Source organism: Phaenicophaeus curvirostris, chromosome 3 (assembly GCF_032191515.1).
Source record: "Phaenicophaeus curvirostris isolate KB17595 chromosome 3, BPBGC_Pcur_1.0, whole genome shotgun sequence".
Classification (NCBI taxonomy): domain Eukaryota; kingdom Metazoa; phylum Chordata; class Aves; order Cuculiformes; family Cuculidae; genus Phaenicophaeus; species Phaenicophaeus curvirostris.
The window spans coordinates 68777240-68798177 of NC_091394.1; the positions used below are offsets into that span (position 1 = coordinate 68777240).

The following is a 20938-nucleotide window of genomic DNA, read 5'->3' on the forward strand; positions in this document are numbered from 1 at the left end:
TGCCCATCCCTTCACACAGCCCATTCCTTCTGATAATTTTTCACAATTCTGCAGGACCAGAAGGGGAGGAAATAAGACCACAGGATAATTTATTCCTCTTCTGTTCCCAGTTCCCAGCATTCCTCTGCTTCACAGTGACCAGGGAGAGCAGTGTTTGAAGCATCACTCTCAGCCCATGCAGAATCAGTCATGTCCAGCACGAAGCATCTTCAGAGAAATTGGCTGTAAAGCTTGGTCATGTCTCTCCTAGCCACAGATAAAGCCTGAAATCAGATATTTCAGTGACTTATTCCATGGCCAGACCTGGGCAGAATTTTCAAATGAGGAACGATTTCCTTGCACAAAGCGCTAGAGCCTTTCAAACAAATAAAATAAGCACTTGTTTAGTTTGTCACATGCAGGCTATGTATTTTTCCCTAGTCATCTTCCCAGAAACAGAGGAGTTATTTTTGCTAAAAGATCCTCCAAACTTCAGCAGTAGGCAGCCCTCCAACCAAGAAAACTGTAGGTCAAATTGTTGTAATTTAACAAAGTGATACTCAGTGGAAGGAGGACTCCCATGTTTTCTAATGCAGTGGAAGTTAAAAAAGTAGCACTAGTGGGAAATAAGCAATGTCTCACTGTGATGTGTGCATCACATATTTAAGGGCTAAGATATGCAAAGGCAAGGAACACTCACCTTGCTGTAATTAGATCCTAAAGCAGTGCAAATCTGTGGCAGTAGATCCATGTTAATTTATGTCTGATGAACCCATTATTTTTCCCCCTTAAATCTTCCGAAGCAGCAGCTTAGGAAGGAAACATGTCCTTTATTATTTGAAAAGCTATATAAAATCCAGCTACGCTAATAAAGGAGAAATTGATTATACAGGAAAAAAGACTTTTTTTATACAGGAAAAAATAATCTGATTATACAACAAAAGAGAAAAACCAGGCCATTATAATTTGACATTTGGATATTTCGAGCTTCCATCACTTTTAGAATGTATTGAAAAACGTGACAGCCAAGCTAGTCCTGGAAGTTTGATAAGTCTGTTATAAAGAACAGGCTGAACAACACAGAAGTAGCTCCAATTTGTCTTTAACAACAAGCTGTTGATGCTGGAATATGCTAGGACACAGTGCCCTGAAAATCTAGGTATTGCAAGTGAGGATCCTTTTCTATATAAAATGAGCCAAGCACCGTCACAGCAGAGCTCCACCAAAATCAATGGAGCATCTCTGCAGGGATTGACTCCTCATGTGGCTAATTTAGTAGCAGAGCAGTGTCGCTGAATTCATCAAGATCCTCATCTGTGTAATTGGGGATCAATACTGCAGAAAAATAAGTACAGAGAGACAGATAGACCGACAGATAGATAGCTGCAGACACATAAATAGACTGACAGAGTAAATGAATTCTAGAAGTCTTCATAATATTTCAGAACATTCACTAAATTGAAAAACAGTTTAGAGGAGGAAAAAAAAAGAGAAAGATGACAAACAGAAGTGGATCATGAAAGATAACTGGAAGCAGTCACATTACTAAAAGTACATATAAATTGCTATAGCATTGACATTTATGCATTACATTTACATCTTCAAAAATCAATGTACTTCTATTATGAAAATCTGAATAAAGCTACTTAAGACACAGGTCACTTTCTCTGACAGGTGGTTCTTGTTCTAGTTTTATTGTAATGTCAATTGTAACAAAAATATCCCACCAGCAATTGTTCTGTCTCAGCCAATTTAATCAGTTCTGAATAATATACTAATTTCTCTGAAGCATCAGCATGGTTTCAAAGAAGAGGCTGTCATTCTTTATTTTTCCTTTTTTCTCACTTTATACATCCCCTGATTAAAGTACTTAATAATATTTATAATCTATGCCTAACTACGATAAATTTTAGCAATATGCTATGAAGTGGTATCATTATTTTCTTAATGGAGGCAATCAAATGTTTGAATATATGCATAAAGACATGGCAGGATACAATAGTAGAAGTATAAATCAGGTAATTAGTAATAATAGATGCATAGATAGTTTAGTTAAATATCATACAGTAATATCTGAAAGCCAGAATAACAGAGATGTGATGAATAGCTCAAAAATTTCATCACAGAATCCCCCACTGAAAGCATCTATTAGATAAAACTTAAATGCACCAAAGACAAAGAGAAATTTTTGGTTGACTTAAAACAAGGCTGGAATTTCATCCATTAGTTATCTGATTGCTAGTAAAAGAGTATCAGTCAGTTCAAGATTAGGACTAACAGAAAATTCAAACTACCCTAACTAATCTTACTGGGAGTTAGGAGTTCACGACAATAGAATGATTCAGGACATGGGCCATATATTCTAGATGGGCTTCTAGAAGACCTCTGATAAATGGCCATGACTTAGTGGGTGCTCAAGTTGAAGCTTTATTTTAGCATATATGCTTTTTGTGTATTCTTTTCTCAGGCTAAGAAAGGATGTGACAAATTGGAAAATGCTCATTACCTAGCAGAAGTCAATATTATTTAAGATTTCACCCATTACTTCATTGCCTGTTGTCACTGCCCAGCTCGATTTTACTAAAAAAAGCAAAGAATGTCAAGTCAAGTAATTGTCTCAGATTTATTTTATAGTCTGGGTTACATCTTAAGTTTCATCTATATTAATGTTTTCAGTTGTGCCAATTTCTGATTAAAATATCCACATGCTCTATTTCCAATGTGATTTTTTGGTTTTACTGAATAACAAAACTTGCAGAGACCCAAGATTTGTTGTGCTATGTTAGTTAATACTCACTGATGACCAGATTTCTATTCTATTTGCAGCAGTTTCAAAAATGAAATGATCATTTAGACTCTGCAAGCTATACAAGATCTTCCCAGTGAGGCAAAGCCAAAATTTAAAAGAATAGTGGCAAAAAAAAAAGAATAGTTTGCTTTTGTGTATCTTTTTTGTTGCCCTTGTCTATTCTGTATGGCTTATTGCTTACTTTGCAAGCAAGCTTAAGTGCTGAGAGATTTTTTTTACCAAATCTGAAAGGGTACTTGCAAGACTCTATTTCAGAAATGAGGTAGGATGGCTGGCAAAGTGGTCTGTGGTGATGGCCACATCTGAAGCACGGAAGCTGAACAGCTGGTGTCTCTTCCTGATGCTACCTCAACAAGGTGCTCTTGGAACCTGGTAAAAGGAAACTGTGAGATTCTTTGGCAAGAAAGGAAATAGGATGGAGGGCAGCGAGTGAGTGAGTAGTTGGGGCAAGAACCAGGAACACAGCCAGAAGGATTTCTTTCTGTAATGTGCTGGGAGTGAGCTCTCTAAGAGTCTGCAGCTAATGCAAAAATCGTGAATGGTAGCAATAGTGCAGAGGTCCAGTGAGATGAGATGCGTTTCTGTTCAGACAGCAAACACTAAAAGATATGAATCATAGAATTACCAAGTTGGAAGAGACTCACCGGATCATCGAGTCCAACTATTCCTATCCAACACTAAACCATGCCCCTCAGCACCTCGTCCACCCGTGCCTTAAACCCCTCCAGGGAAGGGGACTCAACCACCTCCCTGGGCAGCATGTGAATAACAAAGACGAGTGGAGCTGGGGCTGTAAGTTGGTAGCAAGCCCGTCCTCCCACCATAGCGCACATAAAAAGTGAGCTTACTCTGGGAATTCAACTACAGAGAAGCTGGTTGGAAGGATATCCAGACGTTACCTAGTTTGTCCTCCTGCTTAGAGAAGAACCATCACCACTTTGTCCAGCCAGCTCCTGAATGGATGATCTCACAACCTTCTAAGCTGTGATTTGTGGCTGTTCTGTCTTCTGTTATCTAGAAGAGTTTGGTATTGTCATTTCATTTGTCTTTTCTTCAAAGAGTTTTAAGCAGCTAGTACGTTGTCCTTTAACCACCTCTTTGCACAACTAAAAAGATCTGTCCCTCTCCACCACCTCTCACAGGCCACATGCTTCAGGTTCCTCACTTTCCTGGTACCCCTCCACTGGACCTTCACCTGTTCTTTCATGTTCTCTTAAATTAGTGGACCCAAAACTGAATGCACTACCTCAGGTGCAGCTGCACAACTCCAAATACCTTCAACCAATGATGAACCCAACCTCCCCTCCCACTGATTCACACCCACCTCTGCTTCTGCCCTGCTCCCTCTCTCCCATTTTCACAGTCTAATCACTTTAAAAAAGAAAGGTGCAAGAAATAGCAAAAAACCCCTCTTCATTGTGAGACTTTCAGAACCAACCTACATATGCTAAATTCATTTCCATAAATTCATTGTAAAAAGAAAGGCCCTGCCCCAGTATCCATTCCTATTTTGGTGCTTAGACTTCATCTTTCAGCATTGCCACCTGTAGGTTTACATCACGCTGAAATAGCCACCCACTGAAACATCACCTGAAATCTCACTTAGGCATTTGCAATCTTTAGGACTGTGTCGAAGACAAGCAGAAAATTATCTTATGTCTTTAAATGCTGCGAAAATGGATTTTCACAATGAACGTGTTGAAGACTGAGGTGTCTACAAGTAGCCCAAGTTTCTAGATTTGGGGACCTGCCAAAAGATACTTTTCCTAGTCATTCTGATGGAGGTACGGCCGAAGGAAAAGATGAGTTTTATAAAATCTGCTCTGTATCAACATAGTTGATCAGAGAACTGCTGTCATTTTTGCTTGCTCTGTGCATGGTTTTCAAAGTCCTTCAAACCCTAGAGACATCATTTTTTAACCAAAGCATTTCTTCAAGGATAAATGCACCCTTGATAGGCTTCCTACACAGGGAGACTTTCTCAAACTAGGGACTAGATTTCTCTAAGCCCAGAAATTCAGTCCTATGCAATATCTTGTAATTAAATAAATAAAGCCCCTTGCTCCTAGGTATACCAAATTGAGTAGACTCGTAAATTTGTATAAAAGCTTTTAAATTTCTGTAGTCTTTGTTTTGAAAAAAGGAGAATTAAGCTATAGGATGTAAAGCAACATAGTATAAACTAAAGTGTCAGTGCATCTGCAATACAGCCTATATTATCATACCTCCCTGGGTTTAAATCAAAGTTCTTCACAAATGTGAGTAAAATCAGCAGACAAACTCTAATACTGAATAGTTTTATACAGAAACTTACAAGTCATTTACTAAGAGCTTATTTTGTTCCAGCATTAAAATAGTATTGTTAATTAACACAATTAAAACATGTATGCCATTGTTTGCATTATTGCAAGGATAGGAACCCTTCATTTTTAAGTAATCTACTTACATATGTCATTTGCAATTGTGTACAGAAAGGAAACTAATGCTTCCATTCAAACTGGTGAGACAATCTTATTTTAACACATCCCACAAAATTAAAATTCCCTTCAAAAGCCAGAACAAAATTGGATTTTTCAAACTGTCTCCTTTCATTGTCTTTTGCATTTTGACATTTAGTCGGTAGTCATGGCAGCCAGGAAGAGTGATTGTGTAGCACAAAGATGCAGTTACATATATTTGGCTTTGAGTGAAGTACATTAAATACATGTGGACTGCTCAAAATCAACCAATAAATTTCTGTGAAAAAAGGCTTTTTATTTTTTTTAATGTATACATATATGTATAAACTAATTAATTAATGCTTCTATTTGTTTTCTCTTCAGACACTATAAAATGGGCTTCCTAGGCTATATGAAATTATTAATTTGGATGGTACCTTCCACAGGACTTACAGCAGCATATTGTATCTAAGATGGATTCTCTCAGTAATTATGGTGTGAAAATAATTGCAATAGGTCCTGCATTCAGTGAAATGACTCAGCAAGCAAGGAGTTTAATTACTGGAATATAAAGATCAAGAACCCAATTCTACTGCTAATTATAATTGCATTTACCCCATGTAACATAAACCCAAATTTACACTTGGCTGATTGGCCTCAGTATTTTCTTTGCCAAAAGCAAAAAAAATGCATCTTACAATTGAATTTTCTTACTGATTTTAGAGTCTTAAGTTATGACTAACTAATATTTTGGCTTTCATCAGTTTAATGCACAATTTTTAAAATATTGGAAGACATCAAGGGTATCTACACTTTGGAATGGCACAGCATGTGATTTAATGAAGGTTGTGGTTACAACTCCTATATGAGTTATTTTTAAAAGTCACATTTTATGTCTGATGTACAGTTCTATCAAAAGCACATGTATATCAGATCCCAGAAAAAATGGCTAAGACCAGACTCTGTTAACAGAGACCGGCAGTAATGCAGCTCTTGTTGCCTTTATTGGGGTCCTCCACAACAGCTGAGAATCACTGAATGATGAAAATGGGATAAGTTGGATTCTTTACCTATTCTTTCTTAAACTGCCTGCTTTGCTGAAGCATTTTGGGCTATTCCTTCACTTGATGCTCTGTCAATGTCTTGCTTTCAGAAGGTGTGGGTAATTCCTAAAACTTGCTCTGTTGAGCAGCTCAACATGACTCTCAAAACAATTTGACTGCAATCTCAGTCCAAAGATGAGGAGGAGGGAGTTCATAACATCATTGGAATAATACCAGTACAAGTCCAGAAAAGGTCTACTATGTCCAGATGAAAAGAAACAGTAGCAGGACTCTTATTTCAGTGGTGAAGACTGACAGTATGCCAGGATTATGTCATTAATTTCTAGGCATGATATTATACAGCTACCATAGAATAAAATTACATCCACTGTCAGTGGGTGATGAATGGCTGAGTGATGCAAGAACAGGAAGAGTTTGTCAAGTCTGCTTGAAGGAATCAAGGTTTTGAGAATTAAGCCAGTGGAAGCTTCTGAAAGACCATCAGGAAAAACTGAATAAATGCCACTGCTCCAAACACACATGACTGAGGGCAAGATTCAGAAAATTAAAAGAAACACCGGCAACCAGCTCTGTCACATTCTGCTCTAGTAACCCAGTCTTACTGTGCTACAACAGAAACTACAGCATGATTCATACCTTGGGAAGATGCTGTTTGATCATAGCAGGCTGTGGCACTAATCTGTTGCTGTTCTATTTCATCATACTTGTTTTGCATCCTCACTCTAGGGGCTGTTTTGCTAGCCAGCACTCATATTGTCTGCAGCACTCTCAGGGAGACAGCCTGTGCCAGTGGAGGTGTCATTCATCCAGAAATCAAGAAACCTGTAGCTTTCCTACACAGAGGGTCTGTGACCTGCCCTGAGGCATTTTTTTCACCTCTGGGTCATTTATTGCCTGTCTTTGTCACTTACATCATAAGCTCTTTGGCACAGGATGTGTAGAGAAAGCAGTGCAGATCTCAGCTGGACCTCCACATGCTTCCCATAATATATTAACGAGATGACCTTAAGGGTGCTGGGAGGCAGCAGCCATCTCCAATAGCCTACTCCCTGACTGCTGGGTGCTCCAGGGGAAAGTAGTGTGCTCAGTGCAAGGACTCAGAACTGCACTTCCCACACAGACCCTGGGTCACCAGCAAGCAGAAAGCTGTAGGTACATTGCTGTTGTGGTGACTGGTATCAGCATCCCAAGCCTGTCAAGGGAAAGAGGCTCCTGCAGGCTCTGCGACTTCTGTCCTTCCAAACTGTGACACAGTCCACCCCACATTTATTGTCTGTCACAAGGACACTGAAGCAGTACCACCTCCTTTGCACATCTTTTCTTGGTGCTTCAGTTTCCAGCAATGATACGGGACCAAGCCAAGCACCACAGCCTTGCACCCAGGAAACCGCAAGGCTCAGGGGGCTCATAAGCCCTACTTATAAGCTTGTAGCCACTTCTGAGGGAAGGATCATAAATCTGAGAGGGATTCTTCTGCAGGAAAGTCTTGAAGCAAACTCTACTAGGCTGCAGTTGTGGCTGGCTGGTGCATGTGGTATCCCCAATCTCAGAAATGCTGAGACAAGACAATCTGTGTGCAGCAGGGCTGGGTGGGTGTGTTGGGGAGAGTCTCTGACAAGCCTCCTGCTTCTCCAGCCTTCACACGTGAACATTAGCATCCCCGAAAACAGTGCTTTTAGCCTGTGTGGAGACAGATTCCGATGCAGTGCTGCTTACCAGGGTGGAATCTTCAAAGTTAGTGGAATATCTGAGTGTAATATCTGGCATTTTAAGCAATTTTGTATGTAACCTTTGTCAGAAGTAGAAGAGTTTAATGGCTTTGTGTGCTGGTGAAAGAGCATGTCACAACCCTTCAAGCATATGATGCAAAGGAAACACATTACATAAAGAGTGCGTATTAAATCATGGAAAACAAATCCACCCATTCAAAAATTCTAGGGCTTAAGGTTTTGATTCTTAAGTCATTCATATAAGACTCTGAGTGATAGCTCAGGGGATAGGGATTTTTCTTGAGAACAGGAAAATTAATGACAGGATCAGACCCAGAATGATACATGCAAAATCATTACTACTACTCTATGAGTATTCCTAAACTAAAAGTGAAATTCAGGATTTTTCATACAAGTCAAAAAAGACTATTTTCCCCTTGTGTAGGTATGTTACAAAAGAAACAACAGTTCTCAGGCAGGTAAGGTGAGCTAAGTAAGGAGGGTTATTTCCTCCTGATGCTGTTTCTACAGCCTAGTACCATTTTCTTTTTCCATCAAGCTCGCATTCAGGAAAATCTCTTTCATTCACATCATCCCATAGCTGAATTTCCATGTTCTTTCATGCTTGCACAGAGTATAGGAGACAGGGCATAGCAGAATGGTTACTGGATGGGGCTGCCTTAAATACTTGCAAACTATTGATGCTTAGAAGACTTTCACACTTTCGTGGTAATTGTGTAACAGGAGCTATCTCTGGTTGTGGAGGCCTCTGATGAAGGAGGCCTAAATTCAGCAGCTTAAACATCAGCATCCTGCCAAAGCATCCAAAGAACAGGAGTAGAACTTCTCACTGCAAAAAAATTAAACAGTTGTTTTCAGTTAGCCAGCAGGAAATAGAGCTGTCTTAGGAGTACTGTAACCTTTAAGTTCATTCCTCACTGTTCATCCTCTCCATTACCTTCAAAGTCAGGTTTTGTACCTCACATCCTTTCCTATATAAAAAGCTCTATGGGAAGAAAGTTGAGGTAATGGAGATGGAGTGCAGACATAAGGAGGAAAATATGGAGGGCATGCCTTGAAAAAATTGCAAAGACAAAGAGTCTTCCTCCCTCAGGGAAAAAAAAAAGGTATGGAATTTTTGGTTTTATCCTGAAGTTCAAATGGATTTCAGGAGGGCTGCAGAGCTAAAGGATCAGATCTGTCACTTGCATCACCTTTTGTGTTTTGAAGAACTGATGTTACAGTGCTCCCTGATTTCACTGACACCCTGCGCTTTGATGAACGATACTAATGCCTGATTCCATCCCAATCCATTTTAAAGTCATTTGTTAAAAGAATCTCTGGTTAGAAAGAATAAAATTGCTAGTTCTTCTGCCAAAACCTAGATAACTTCAGTGACCTTGGGGTCATGAGCATTACAGAGATTAATGTCTAAAATTACTTTTTAAAACAGTCATTTGCCAGAAAGCAGATTAGATCTGTCCAAGTTCGTTCTTTCTCATTTTCTGTGCATATGATAGGAAGTGCTGGTCACTGTTGACAGAAACAGCTCAACATTTCACAATTTCTTTTCCTCATTGTCTGTTTTCTTTTTCATTTTCATACTACCTAATTCCTTTGTTGTCTAGGTACAAAAGTATCACAAAATCAAGAGGCAGGTGACATGACCAAAACACTCTGCTCGCCTCTGCATTGCCATTCTGTCCAGTTCATCTCAAGAGCCTTTACTTTGAGCTGTTAGTACAGTTTAAAGCAATCTTATTTTTGTTAGGGAAACTGGAAAAGCACATGTACATAAGGTTGCAAGATGGATTCACAGCAAATATTCTGTTGAGCAATGTTTTACATTCAGAGAGAACGTCACAAAATTAGTTCCACCTGTGTGAACCACCAAAATGAGATGTCACTCATGACTGAGCATAAAGGATGGATAAGATGAATGCACTGCAGGGGCTTTTGCTTTCATTCACTTCATCGCTGGTGACTCCATAAGCCTACAAACAGCCTAAGGTTTTCTGACAATGGAAGGAGATTCATTGGCTTTAAGACAACCTATTTCATTTATCTTAGGCATCTCTCTTGTAATGGGACTTGTAATCAGTCTATGGTGGTGCTTATCTCTCCATTGACTGAAAAAAAATTTCATGACTGCTGCAAACTAGCTGTGGATGACCAGTGAATTAAAGTGAATCTCAAACTCATATATCTCAGATAAGTTCCAGAAATTAAATGTGTAGAATCCCTAACACTCGTGTCCCACCTTGAGTTTTACTTTCCCAAGTCCAATGCACTAGTCCCAATCCTAGTTCACCACTTTACTTGTACTCATCATGCAGCTTTCTTCAGATACCACCACCAGCTATGGGGAAACAATTACACTTACCGTCATAAAACATCATTTCCTTTGACGGAAAAAACATGCATCTAAAATTCATTACAAAAAAAAAGAAAATCACTGGACAACAGATTGTGCCTGTGCTCAGGAAATGACATGTCTTTTCATGATTTAAATAATTGCCTTGACAAACCAAAAACTCTAGCACCTCAAAGGGAGCATTAACAAAGTGAAATTTGTAAGAAACTGCTTTGTCAGTAACATCCACGAGAAGTTGATGTAAAGGATGGCTGTGGGAGGTCTTCTGTACCTTGCATTTCACATGCCACCTAGTCTTAGTTACTTTCTTCTGCAGTCTCTTCCAAGCCAGAAAAAAAAGGAGGAATTCAGTTGCATCTCAGAAAGCTGACTGTCTCACAGATGCCTGGCAAGGGAACACAGGCACATTTTGACCATGGGCAACGTGTCAGTTTCTGTTGCCTTCCAGGTGCACAGAACTTCAAGAACTTGTTGGCTAGTGGGACTAGAGAAAAGTGTCAAAAATGAGTAGCTCTTCATTAGATGCAGACTGGATGCAGTAAGGCAAAAGGAACCAACAGATTTGCCTTCATCAGATGTTAATTATAAGTAACATTTACATTTATCTCTCTGCTTTTATATGTTAAAAATAGTCTTGCTTATGAATAATGGTCTCTGCTGTGACACAGCAATCTGTTGTAGCTGTGCTTTGCCAAGGAACTAAATGTGACCCAAATTGCCCATGGCCCGTCAGTCAAGACAGATTTTCATTTTATAGTATAAACTGTAAAAGATTCCTTATAGCTATTGGATAACAGACGAGGACAGGGTGGTTTTACCAGTGCTTTCCCCAATATTCTTATTTCCCCCAGCAACAAATAAGTGGATGCTGCCTTCAAATGGCAGCCATAGCAGTCTTCCTCATTAGCTCCACTCAATGGGCAAGTGAGCTGCTGGAGCAGCAGTGCACTAATTTTCTGTTGTTAGTGGAGGAATATGGTTTGTATCTGAATAAACTTACTATTTGAGATCAGGAGAGCACTTTAGAAGAGAGTCATCAAAATACCCCAGCCGACTATGATTTGTTTCACATCGCAGAGCAATCTCAGAGTGCAGAAACTGGCTTACTTGATAGATAATGAAACTGGAAGATATGTGTTGGTATGTACATTTGTTATGCTTCAGGTACTCATGGGACCAAACTAGTCTAAATAAAAGACTCTCAAAATACATAGAGCATGGGCATAGAGTCCTTAGAATTGTTTCTGTCCAGAGTCCTGTTGTGCGCCCCTGCTTGCTCATGCAGATGTAGCACTGGCACTCTTGAAAGCCTCCAGGAGTTCTTAGACCACACAAAGAAAGAGCATGGAAATTTTCACCCAAAACAGGGAGTGCTTTCACAGTTAAAAATCATAGAATCACAGAATGGTTTTGGTTGGAAGGCATCTTAAAGATCATCTAATTCCAACCAAAAATCATGCTTGAAGTTTGAGAAAATGATGAGATTGTCTTATATTTGGGACCTATTTATAAAAATACTGTGTGTTCTTGAGTTTCAAAACTATCTGAATTTCTTGCCTGAAGCTGTCAAATCTTTTAGGGACATTAGGTATTATTTCTAAGGCTTTTCTGCAACTCTGAATATAAGGACTTATTTTTAAGAGAATAGAAGAGCTTTTGAAATAATCATAGAGCTTCAAAAATTAAGACAACTTGTAAATACTAGGATAGTCACAGCAAAACCGCAAGAATTGCTAATATAAAAATTCTCTTGGGTTTTAACAAAAATCAGTGTCCTGCTTTTGTCCAACTTCGAAGGTTTAAATGTGTCTAAACATTTAAATCTTACTGTGCATAACTAAGAAGATTCTGTTACTGTCTTTTGTCAATATTGTTCTTTCCTAGCAATTTCCCTATCAAAGCTTTTATACCATTTGCTAGGGCCCTCAGCCCTTAAGTCTCCAACAGGAAGAAAGGAACTGGTTAACACAGAAGGTTGTTTGGTTCCCAGAGTTGCAGCAGCATCTGGAACTTGCTATAAGTATTCAACCCAAGCTCCAACTATAATTGAAGGATCTTCTAGGGCAAACGAAGGCTAAATCAATACCATGTAAAAAGGAAATGCAATGCTTGTAAAGCATTGAAAGTCATCCTAGTTCTGTCAGTGGCCAGAATTAAACAGGACAATCGTTGTGCTAGCATGCTTTCAGTGCAGCTATTGTGCTGAAAGGAGAGCTGAGCACGTTCTTATCTTTCTCCAGCTATGGTTTGCAGATAAGAAGCTGGGAGAATGAACACCGTTTTCTAATTCTTTTAAATGTTGTTAGAAAACAAGACATTTTCAACGTCAAACAAAGATGAATAATAACAAGGGCCCCAAAAGCCAGGATTTCTAAAACACTGCTTTGCATGCCCCTTTCTAGAAATGTATTTCAAGTTATACACTACGGCAGCGATTCATCAGACCTTGTACAAGAAGGTCTAGCTTTCAGCATATGTCATCAACAGCCATGTCTTTACCACACAACTCAGCATTCCTTTTCTGTATGTTCAGCAGCCTCCCATGCAGCATGCAGGGTTTCCTGTGCTCCCACTCTACAACCTCTGTGCTGAAAAGGATGCAATTTTGGTGGTGTGGGCAGCCAGCTAGGCAAGCCCTCTTCCAAGGACAGTCTTGACAGCCACACCTGTGTGCTTAGAATTAGGTGTGCAGTTAAATGCTTTATCGGATGGAAGCCTAAATGAACATATCATCGTGTTTGATTATTAACAAATATCAATTGGATATGATTTGTCTCTTCAGAGGATTTTTTGCAAGTTGGTACTTATGTTTTGAACTAAAAATCTTGTAAGCTTCCTTGAAAACCTCGGTTTACAAAAAGCAATGTCTTCAGTATACTCTTGACCTGAGACACTGGCTTTTACCAGTGGTTTTTGAAAAGCTCTATGCCCTTTAGGTAGGCTATTTAGTGTCCACTAATGAAGGACCCCATGCAAAGCTTAATTACATGAATTAATCATCCACTTGCAGTTAGAAGTTCATTCCAGAATGGATCAGTCATTCAAATTCCACCACTCTGAGCAGCACACAAAGGCTCTCAAGGCCTCATCAACTTCAGGGGCTTTTCTGAGTAGGAAAATCATATTTAAAAAGCACAAGAGCATCCATCCACAATTTGAATGTCAAAGGGCTGCCTGATTTTCCTTTAGGAACATCAAGGATTAATTTGGTCTAATCTGTTGAGTACAATACTTTCAGCCACAGTTATAGTTTAAGCCATCTTTTCATATGCTGGTGGAAAAAGTGTGTCTGCCTCTTTAGAAATTATTTTGATAGTATGAGGGATTTGTGTGTGCCATGATGAATTTTGAAGCAACAGATATCTTATGCTGCGTGGACAGTGGTGAGGTTATTGCCCCAGGACTCAGGAGCCAGCTGTAAGTCCGAGCTCTGTCACTGACCTGCCAAGTGACCAGGTACAAGACTGTTTTCCTACCTACAGGTGATAGCAATTAGAAAAGGTGAACACAGAACATCGTTTAATGGTTAGGTATTGGTATCACCATTTGTAGACCAACTTCTGCTCTGCCCATGACTGGGGTCTATAGGCATTAAAAAGTCAGTAAACATGACACCATAGGGGTAAATCACAAGGGCATTTACTGTGTCAACTGATACACACTAGACTTGAGTATGAAAGCAATGTACTTTGGCCAGTAAGGGAGGAAGGAAAAGTGTTATTTCAAGTAGTTACACATATTAAGGACAATATGCAAAAGATTTGAAAAATATATCCTTATTCCTGGTTTTATTTTTAATTATTTGAATTATATTTTCATTTGTTAACAGATAATGTCTTTAGCATCTGTTTATAGCAACACACAGGCAGTGTTTCAGAGCTGTTCTCAATTGCATTTGGGTACGTCAGAGAATTTGTAAAAGCTTCATTTCTCTCCGCCTGCCAGGAGAGAGAGGAGTCATGGCACCATTCCAATTCCAAATACAGTTCCTGGTAGCTAGAGTAACTTTCTATAAACCAAAGAGGACTGTCTGCAGTACACTCAAGGCTGAGATTGTGTAGGAGATCAGAAGCACTTTCTGCAGTACTGAGTATCTTGTGTGTGATTTCATGAAGGGTTAACATTCAGAAGAAATAGTTGAAAGTAAACATTCTAGAGAAATCTGATATGTGGGTGATGGAGCAGATTTTCTGGTTCCCAGCCAGTCACCTCAGTCAGAGATTCACTAAGGAGGAGCTGGGGAAGTGAAGCATGCTAACAAGGTCTCTCATTTCAGCTTACAAGGAAAAGATGAAGGAGCTGTCCATGCTTTCTCTGATCTGCTCCTGTTTTTACCCTGAGCCTCGCAACATGAACATCTATAAATATGATGGTGAGTGACTTTCACTGGAAATCATCCAGATAATATGCTACTGCTGGGAAATTACTCAGTTCACTGTCCCAGTCCATAATGATAGTGGATGTTTTTCTGATTTAACAATTCATTCGCTGGTTTTGACTATCAACCTTTATTGAAAGTGCATTACCCACGATGTTGGATATTGTCCCTAATAGCAGCTATCTAAACTCTTAAAGATAACCTTCTAACATTGAGCTCCTACTACCCATTTGAATATTACAGCTCTTCACAGTTGACATAATTACCAAGGAAACCAAGAAAATATGAAAGCAAGCTTAAAAAAAGAATCAACTTGGGAATTGCCTGCAAGGGGTGTGAAATGACACAGAACCCCAATAAGCTTCTAAAACAGCTATATGTTTTTATCTTTATGATATTAATATATAGTTAAGCTATTACAGATAAAATCGAATGCACTTCTGAGAACAGTTGTCAGCCCATAATCTGCTGTTGCATTTAAAATGCCCAAGGCAAAGATAGTAAATCTTTTGTCTGTCCTTCTGATCCTACACTAACACTTGTGCTGCTTCTCTCCTCAATATTGCTGTGGTATTGAAGGACTTACCATTTCTCACTTTATTGTGCAGACATGGAAGTGAAACAAATCAACAAACGTGCCTCAGGCCAGGCCTTTGAACTGATCCTAAAGCCACCATCTCCAGTCTCAGAAGCACCACGAACTTTAGCTTCTCCAAAGAAGAAAGAACTGTCTCTTGAGGAGATCCAGAAGAAGCTGGAGGCTGCAGAGGAGAGGAGGAAGGTATATTTGCTAAATGCTAGTACTTAGACCTGTCTTAGTGTGCAGAGTGACAGCTTTCCTGTCTATTGGTATGTTTCCCGTTGCCATCACTGACCCACAGTTACCTGCATGGGCAATAATTGTTAACATATTTAAAGAAACAAATTAGTTTACTTTCTTTCAGCAGCTTGCAAACACACCTTGCTGGTTTTGATGCTTGGGAAGTATGCATCACAGAATATAGATAGCTTGGGATAGAAGGCCCAAGTTGGATCCAAACATGCATGCTTACTGTGTAAATATAAGTGATTGATTCAGAGCATCTATAATAGCTGCTGGAAACTAGTGCACTTTTTATGGTGTCCAAGAGATGCATGTGCAATTCAAACAGCCACTGTCTAGGCTAACAGGTCTTGACTCCTCATAGAGCCCATGGAATTTACTCACAAGGCCTTCCTGAAGCAACTAAAATATTTATGCAGTATGGAGGCATATAAACCCTGAATTACAAGCATAACCTTCACAAAGGTTAGCACAAATGCAGGGCGCGTGCAGCAGGAAGTCCACATTAACTGTTTATTTGGCTTTAATCATGACTGATGTGTTGAAGAGATCTTTATTTGCTGTAAGTCAGAGCTACCTCAGATTGCTTTTACTTTTCTGCAGAAGATAGGAGGCCGAATTCTTGATGAGATAGGTCCAAAGGTGACAGGCAAAGCCTGTGAGACACTCACCTTTGCCAGCCTGAATTGTCAGTCTGAAAATTAGCAGTTTTCTGTACTGGAGCAGTACTTGTGCCATGTTACACCATTTCTGGAAAGTCATGGCTGGCAGCAATGTAAACAGAAAACTCAAAATGTGGTAATATATTGTCCTGATTAACCTGTGTTTCCTTTTGCTATGGCATAAAAGGAGAGCCACAGAACTCAGAGAAGCCGCAGGAGCCATAGAAGGACTTTCTGTGTCCTTCAGTCAGGGGATCAATGTTGTTTCATGGCAAATCTGCCTGCACCAGTTAAGTTGGAGTCAGAAACCCCCTCCACCTGCTCATGGAGTCCCTGGTAGCGTGTATCTGAAAATGAAACAAGCTTATATGTCTGTAAGCCTTTCATTTATATCACTTATAATGTGATTTTTTACAAAAACTGATGTTTACAGAATCATTTCCAGATAAGGACAAAAATGTATAGAGAAGTCCAGGGACATCAGGTATGACACAGATAGCACATGGAACAGGTCTAACAAAAGCAGCTGCATTCTCCTTTCACTCCTGTCAGACTAGGTCAGGGTCACTTCCAAGAAACCCCATGGAGTGATTTTATAGGTGTACAGTGAGATTCGAGTCCATTGAAGTCAGTAAATCTGGATTACTGACAGGTCCTTAAAAGCTCACCCCCAGCTATGATTTCTAGTGAAACCACTGGACCTCACTAATTTAAACAATTATTTTAGGCAGACACTGAAGTGTTGCCACACTTGCCATTTCTGCTGCCTTGCTAACACAAGACCTTCTGCTTCTAGCGCAAACATATTACCGCTATTGCTTCTTTCAAAGAACTAATTCTGCCAGAGTGTTCATTTCAGAAAAAGGGGATGACTTTATGTGAAAGAAATAGGCATTTGCATTAGCACCTGCTCAGAAGTTTGAGATTTCATACACCCAAATGATGATATGCCCCAAGGACTCAGTCTGTGAAGCGTCTCTGTACCAAGTACAAATAGTCAAGTAAAGATATGGACACAGAATGAAATGGCAGCAATTAAGAAGACTGATATTATGTATATACTTAGAGGGAAACATAAATTGAATGTCCCAGAGATTTAATTTAATTGATTTCATTACTGTTCACTTCTTCCTAAAGAAAAACTCATTATGCAATAAACCAGTAATCAGTGATAGCAATACAGACACCTGCCATTTCTTCCCCTTGGTATTATATTCATTTTGAATGAACATATAACTGAGATGTTTTAATAGACAAGATCCTCCACATTAGCATTGCAGAAGAAATCGCTAGGAAAAGAACAGAGAACAGAGCAGAAGAGTTCATTGCCTCACTGTTAAAATCCCCTGTGCTCCCACATCTCAATTACTGCCTTTATTTTTGGCCTGAAAAGAAGTATATTGCACAGAAAAATAAAAAGTTACCAGAGGAAGAGAACATCTTCCATAAGAAGATAAATTAAACAGTCCACTTTCCAACTTGGAAAGAGGCGACAGATGGAAGTTAAGATAGACGTCTACAAAGTCATGAATGGTAATAAGATGAATAGGAATAATTATATTCTGCTTCACGAAATCCACAAAATCATCAGAGAGCAATTTCAAAACAGAGAGAGAGAATTACCTTTTCACATATTGTATAATCAAGCAATCTTTAAATTTATTTCAAAAAGAGAATAGAAAAATCAATAGACCACTTCCTTGTAGAAAATTATTTGTCATTTATTTATTATTTTCTCTGGCTCTGAAAATAAGTAACCTGGTGGCTGCTGAAACTAGGAAGCTATGCATATATATATATGTATGCATATATAGTATTCTACACTTTCCCTAAGTATCTTCTGCTTTCTGCTGCTAGACAAACCAGGCAAACTTTTCCTGATATCCAGCATGGCAGCTGTTATCATACTTTTCAATCTATATGCAACATCTATCAGGCATGACCATTCTAGATCATGTCCTTCCAGTACCGTTCTAATTAAAATCAAGTATAACTAATGGACAAGAATTCCCTTTTCAGAAAATATGCTAATTGATTTCACACTGTTTAGGAATTAGGTTCTGCTCTGTTAATTAGACAGTGTTCACAAATAAATTTTCAAACTCATGAGAACATATATAGCTATACATGCACTTCATCAGGCTCCTGCTTACACTGTTTCCTGGTTATTTTTCTTGTTTATTTCCTTATAAGCTTTTAAAGGGCTTTTTCCTTTTCTCCCCCTTTGTCTTCTTCACTTAACAGTCTCTGTGACCTCATACTCTCAGACCAAACTGAGAATTTCACCTGAATCATATTTTCCTTTTCACAGCATCATAGAATCATAGAATCACCAGGTTGGAAGAGACCCACCGGATCATCGAGTCCAACCATTCCTATCAAACACTAAACTATGACCCTTAGCACCTCATCCACCCGTGCCTTAAACACCTCCAGGGAAGGTGACTCAGCCACCTCCCTGGGAGGTGCATCACACAAGACCCATTTGGGCTAGTTACAGATTTGTCCTTTCCACTTATAGAATCCTCTTTAAAGCATGTCATTATTATCCCCAACCCCCCCCTTTTTTTTTGGTATACGTATGCTATATTTTCCCATTTTGGTGGATAATCAGAAAAATCTTTTCATCCTTCCCACTTCAGAAATTAGAGCACAGTGACATTGTCTGCAGCAGAAGTATGTTTCTCACAGAATCTTTAGTATTTATCAGTTTTTACCCACTGGCCTTGAATGTTCAACTATTATTACACTTGATGTACAGACTTCAAGAACCATGTGTCAAATCTTATACCTTTATTGCCCATATTCAACTTACTGGCATAAAAATCAGTTACTAAAGGGTTGCACATTTCTACTAGACTTTGGATTATGGAAAAGAAATTGTATGCAATTACATCCTTTTAATGGCTTTGTAATAGGATGAAATTGAATTGGGCTCATCACTAGTGCTTAGCACTGCAAAGACAGCAGGAGAATAATCACACTTTTTAACTTCCACGCTGTTGGATATAGACTTATAGCTACATGAGTTTATAATACCTTTCCCAGGAAATCCTCCAAGATAAGGCCCCTGTGCAGCCAAACCCAAGCAGGGCTTTCTGTGCTCCCTGCAGCAGCCCAGGGCACCTCTGCTAGCATTGTGGCCACATTCTGCATTGGGCTTCAGCACCCAACTCACTGCTCCTTTGAGCCAGCCCCACAGCCCACCCAGAGTCGCCTCTTAATAATCTTGGGCCCTCTCTCCTTTGGCATTTAAAAAGCCATTTGTGCCTTACTGCACAGTGCAGCAGGCTGTTGGGGGGAAAAGGCTTCACTGAGAAGGGGAAGGCAGTGGAGCTGGAGGACAAGTACCGCCTCCTAGAAATTCACAAAGGACAGCCAAAACTGCAAACTAATCCACAGCTCCTCATCCAAAAAGTGTAAGCCTGTGGGTTATAGAATCATAGAACGGTTTGGGCTGGAAGGTACCTTAAAGATCATCCACTTCCAACCCCCTGACATGGGCACTTCATCAGGTTGCTAAAAGCCTCATACAACCTGGCCTTGAACACCTCCCAGGGATGGGACATCCACAGTTTTTGTGGGCAACCTGTGCCAGTGCCTTATCACCACTACACGAAAAAAAATCTTCCTAATATCTAATCTAAATCTACCCTCTTTCAGCTTCAAAATGTTACTCCTCTTCCTACCACTACTGTCCCTGATAAAGAGCCCCTGCCCAGCTTTCCTGTAGGCCCCCTTCAAGTGTTGGAAGGCTGCTACCAGGTCTCCCAGGATCGTTCTTTTCTCTAGGCTAAGCAAGCCCAACTCTCTCAGCTTATCCTCATACAGGAGGTGTTCCAGCCCTCTGATCATCTTCGTGGACCTCCTATGGACTTGCTCTAACAGATCCATATCCTTCGTGTGCTGAGGACTCCAACATATGTACCCACAGAAAGATATTTGCTACCTGATAGGAGAGGGTTTGATGCTAGGCTCCAGGATCTGTCTTGGAGCACGTGTAGTTGTGAGCAGAGACAACATACATCCCAGTGCTAGCAAAGCTTCTCCCCGCAGTCTACCGTGGCATTTGCTGTTAATGAACAATCATAAGACAAACTGATATTGATCTTCATTAACTTTAAAATGGCAGGCTTCAGACAGCAGCAGATCACTTGAATGCCTCATGAGCAGGTAGGGGAACATGAGGAAGAGGGCTCAGGTGATACCTGCATCCCTCCAACATGACTCATTCACCCCCATGGGTCACAAATCTGAGAGCAGCAATTTTGTGCCAGCTGAGGAAAAGACAGTGAGTTTTCTTAAATCACACTGTGGATGGGCTCTTTTGGTATCTTTTTTTTACTCCATGTTCTCAGTAGCCCTGACCCAAAGGTCCCTTGGCAGACTGGACAAGAAAAGGATTTTCATGTAAATTCAAGCAAAATTGTACACCATTTGGTTTTAACAGAAGCAGGACTTCACCTATGGTTCCAGTTCAGTTGTCTCTTGGTCTCCTGCCATATGGCCATTTCATTCCTCTTTTCTGTGACCCCATGGACCCCAATCAACCCCCTCTTCTTTGTTTCTCTTTAGACTGACCTTTCTTTGGGAGAGGAACTGCCTCTCCCTGTGTATTTGCACACTCCCCAGGACAGTGAATCCTCACAACAGCCAGAACAGGTGCTAATGTAGTACAAATATTAGTATTCCCAGTGAGGAA

At 39.8% G+C, this 20938-nt stretch overlaps 1 protein-coding gene across 1 annotated transcript in view; it reads left to right on the plus strand.

The window, feature by feature from the left end:
* STMN2 (stathmin 2) overlaps window positions 1-20938 on the plus strand; it is a 40218-nt gene that overhangs the window by 9998 nt on the left and 9282 nt on the right. Inside the window, exons 2-3 of the mRNA XM_069854274.1 lie at window positions 14650-14745; window positions 15360-15532. Coding sequence (XP_069710375.1) covers window positions 14650-14745; window positions 15360-15532 — 269 coding nt within the window. The remainder of the gene's footprint in view (window positions 1-14649; window positions 14746-15359; window positions 15533-20938) is intronic.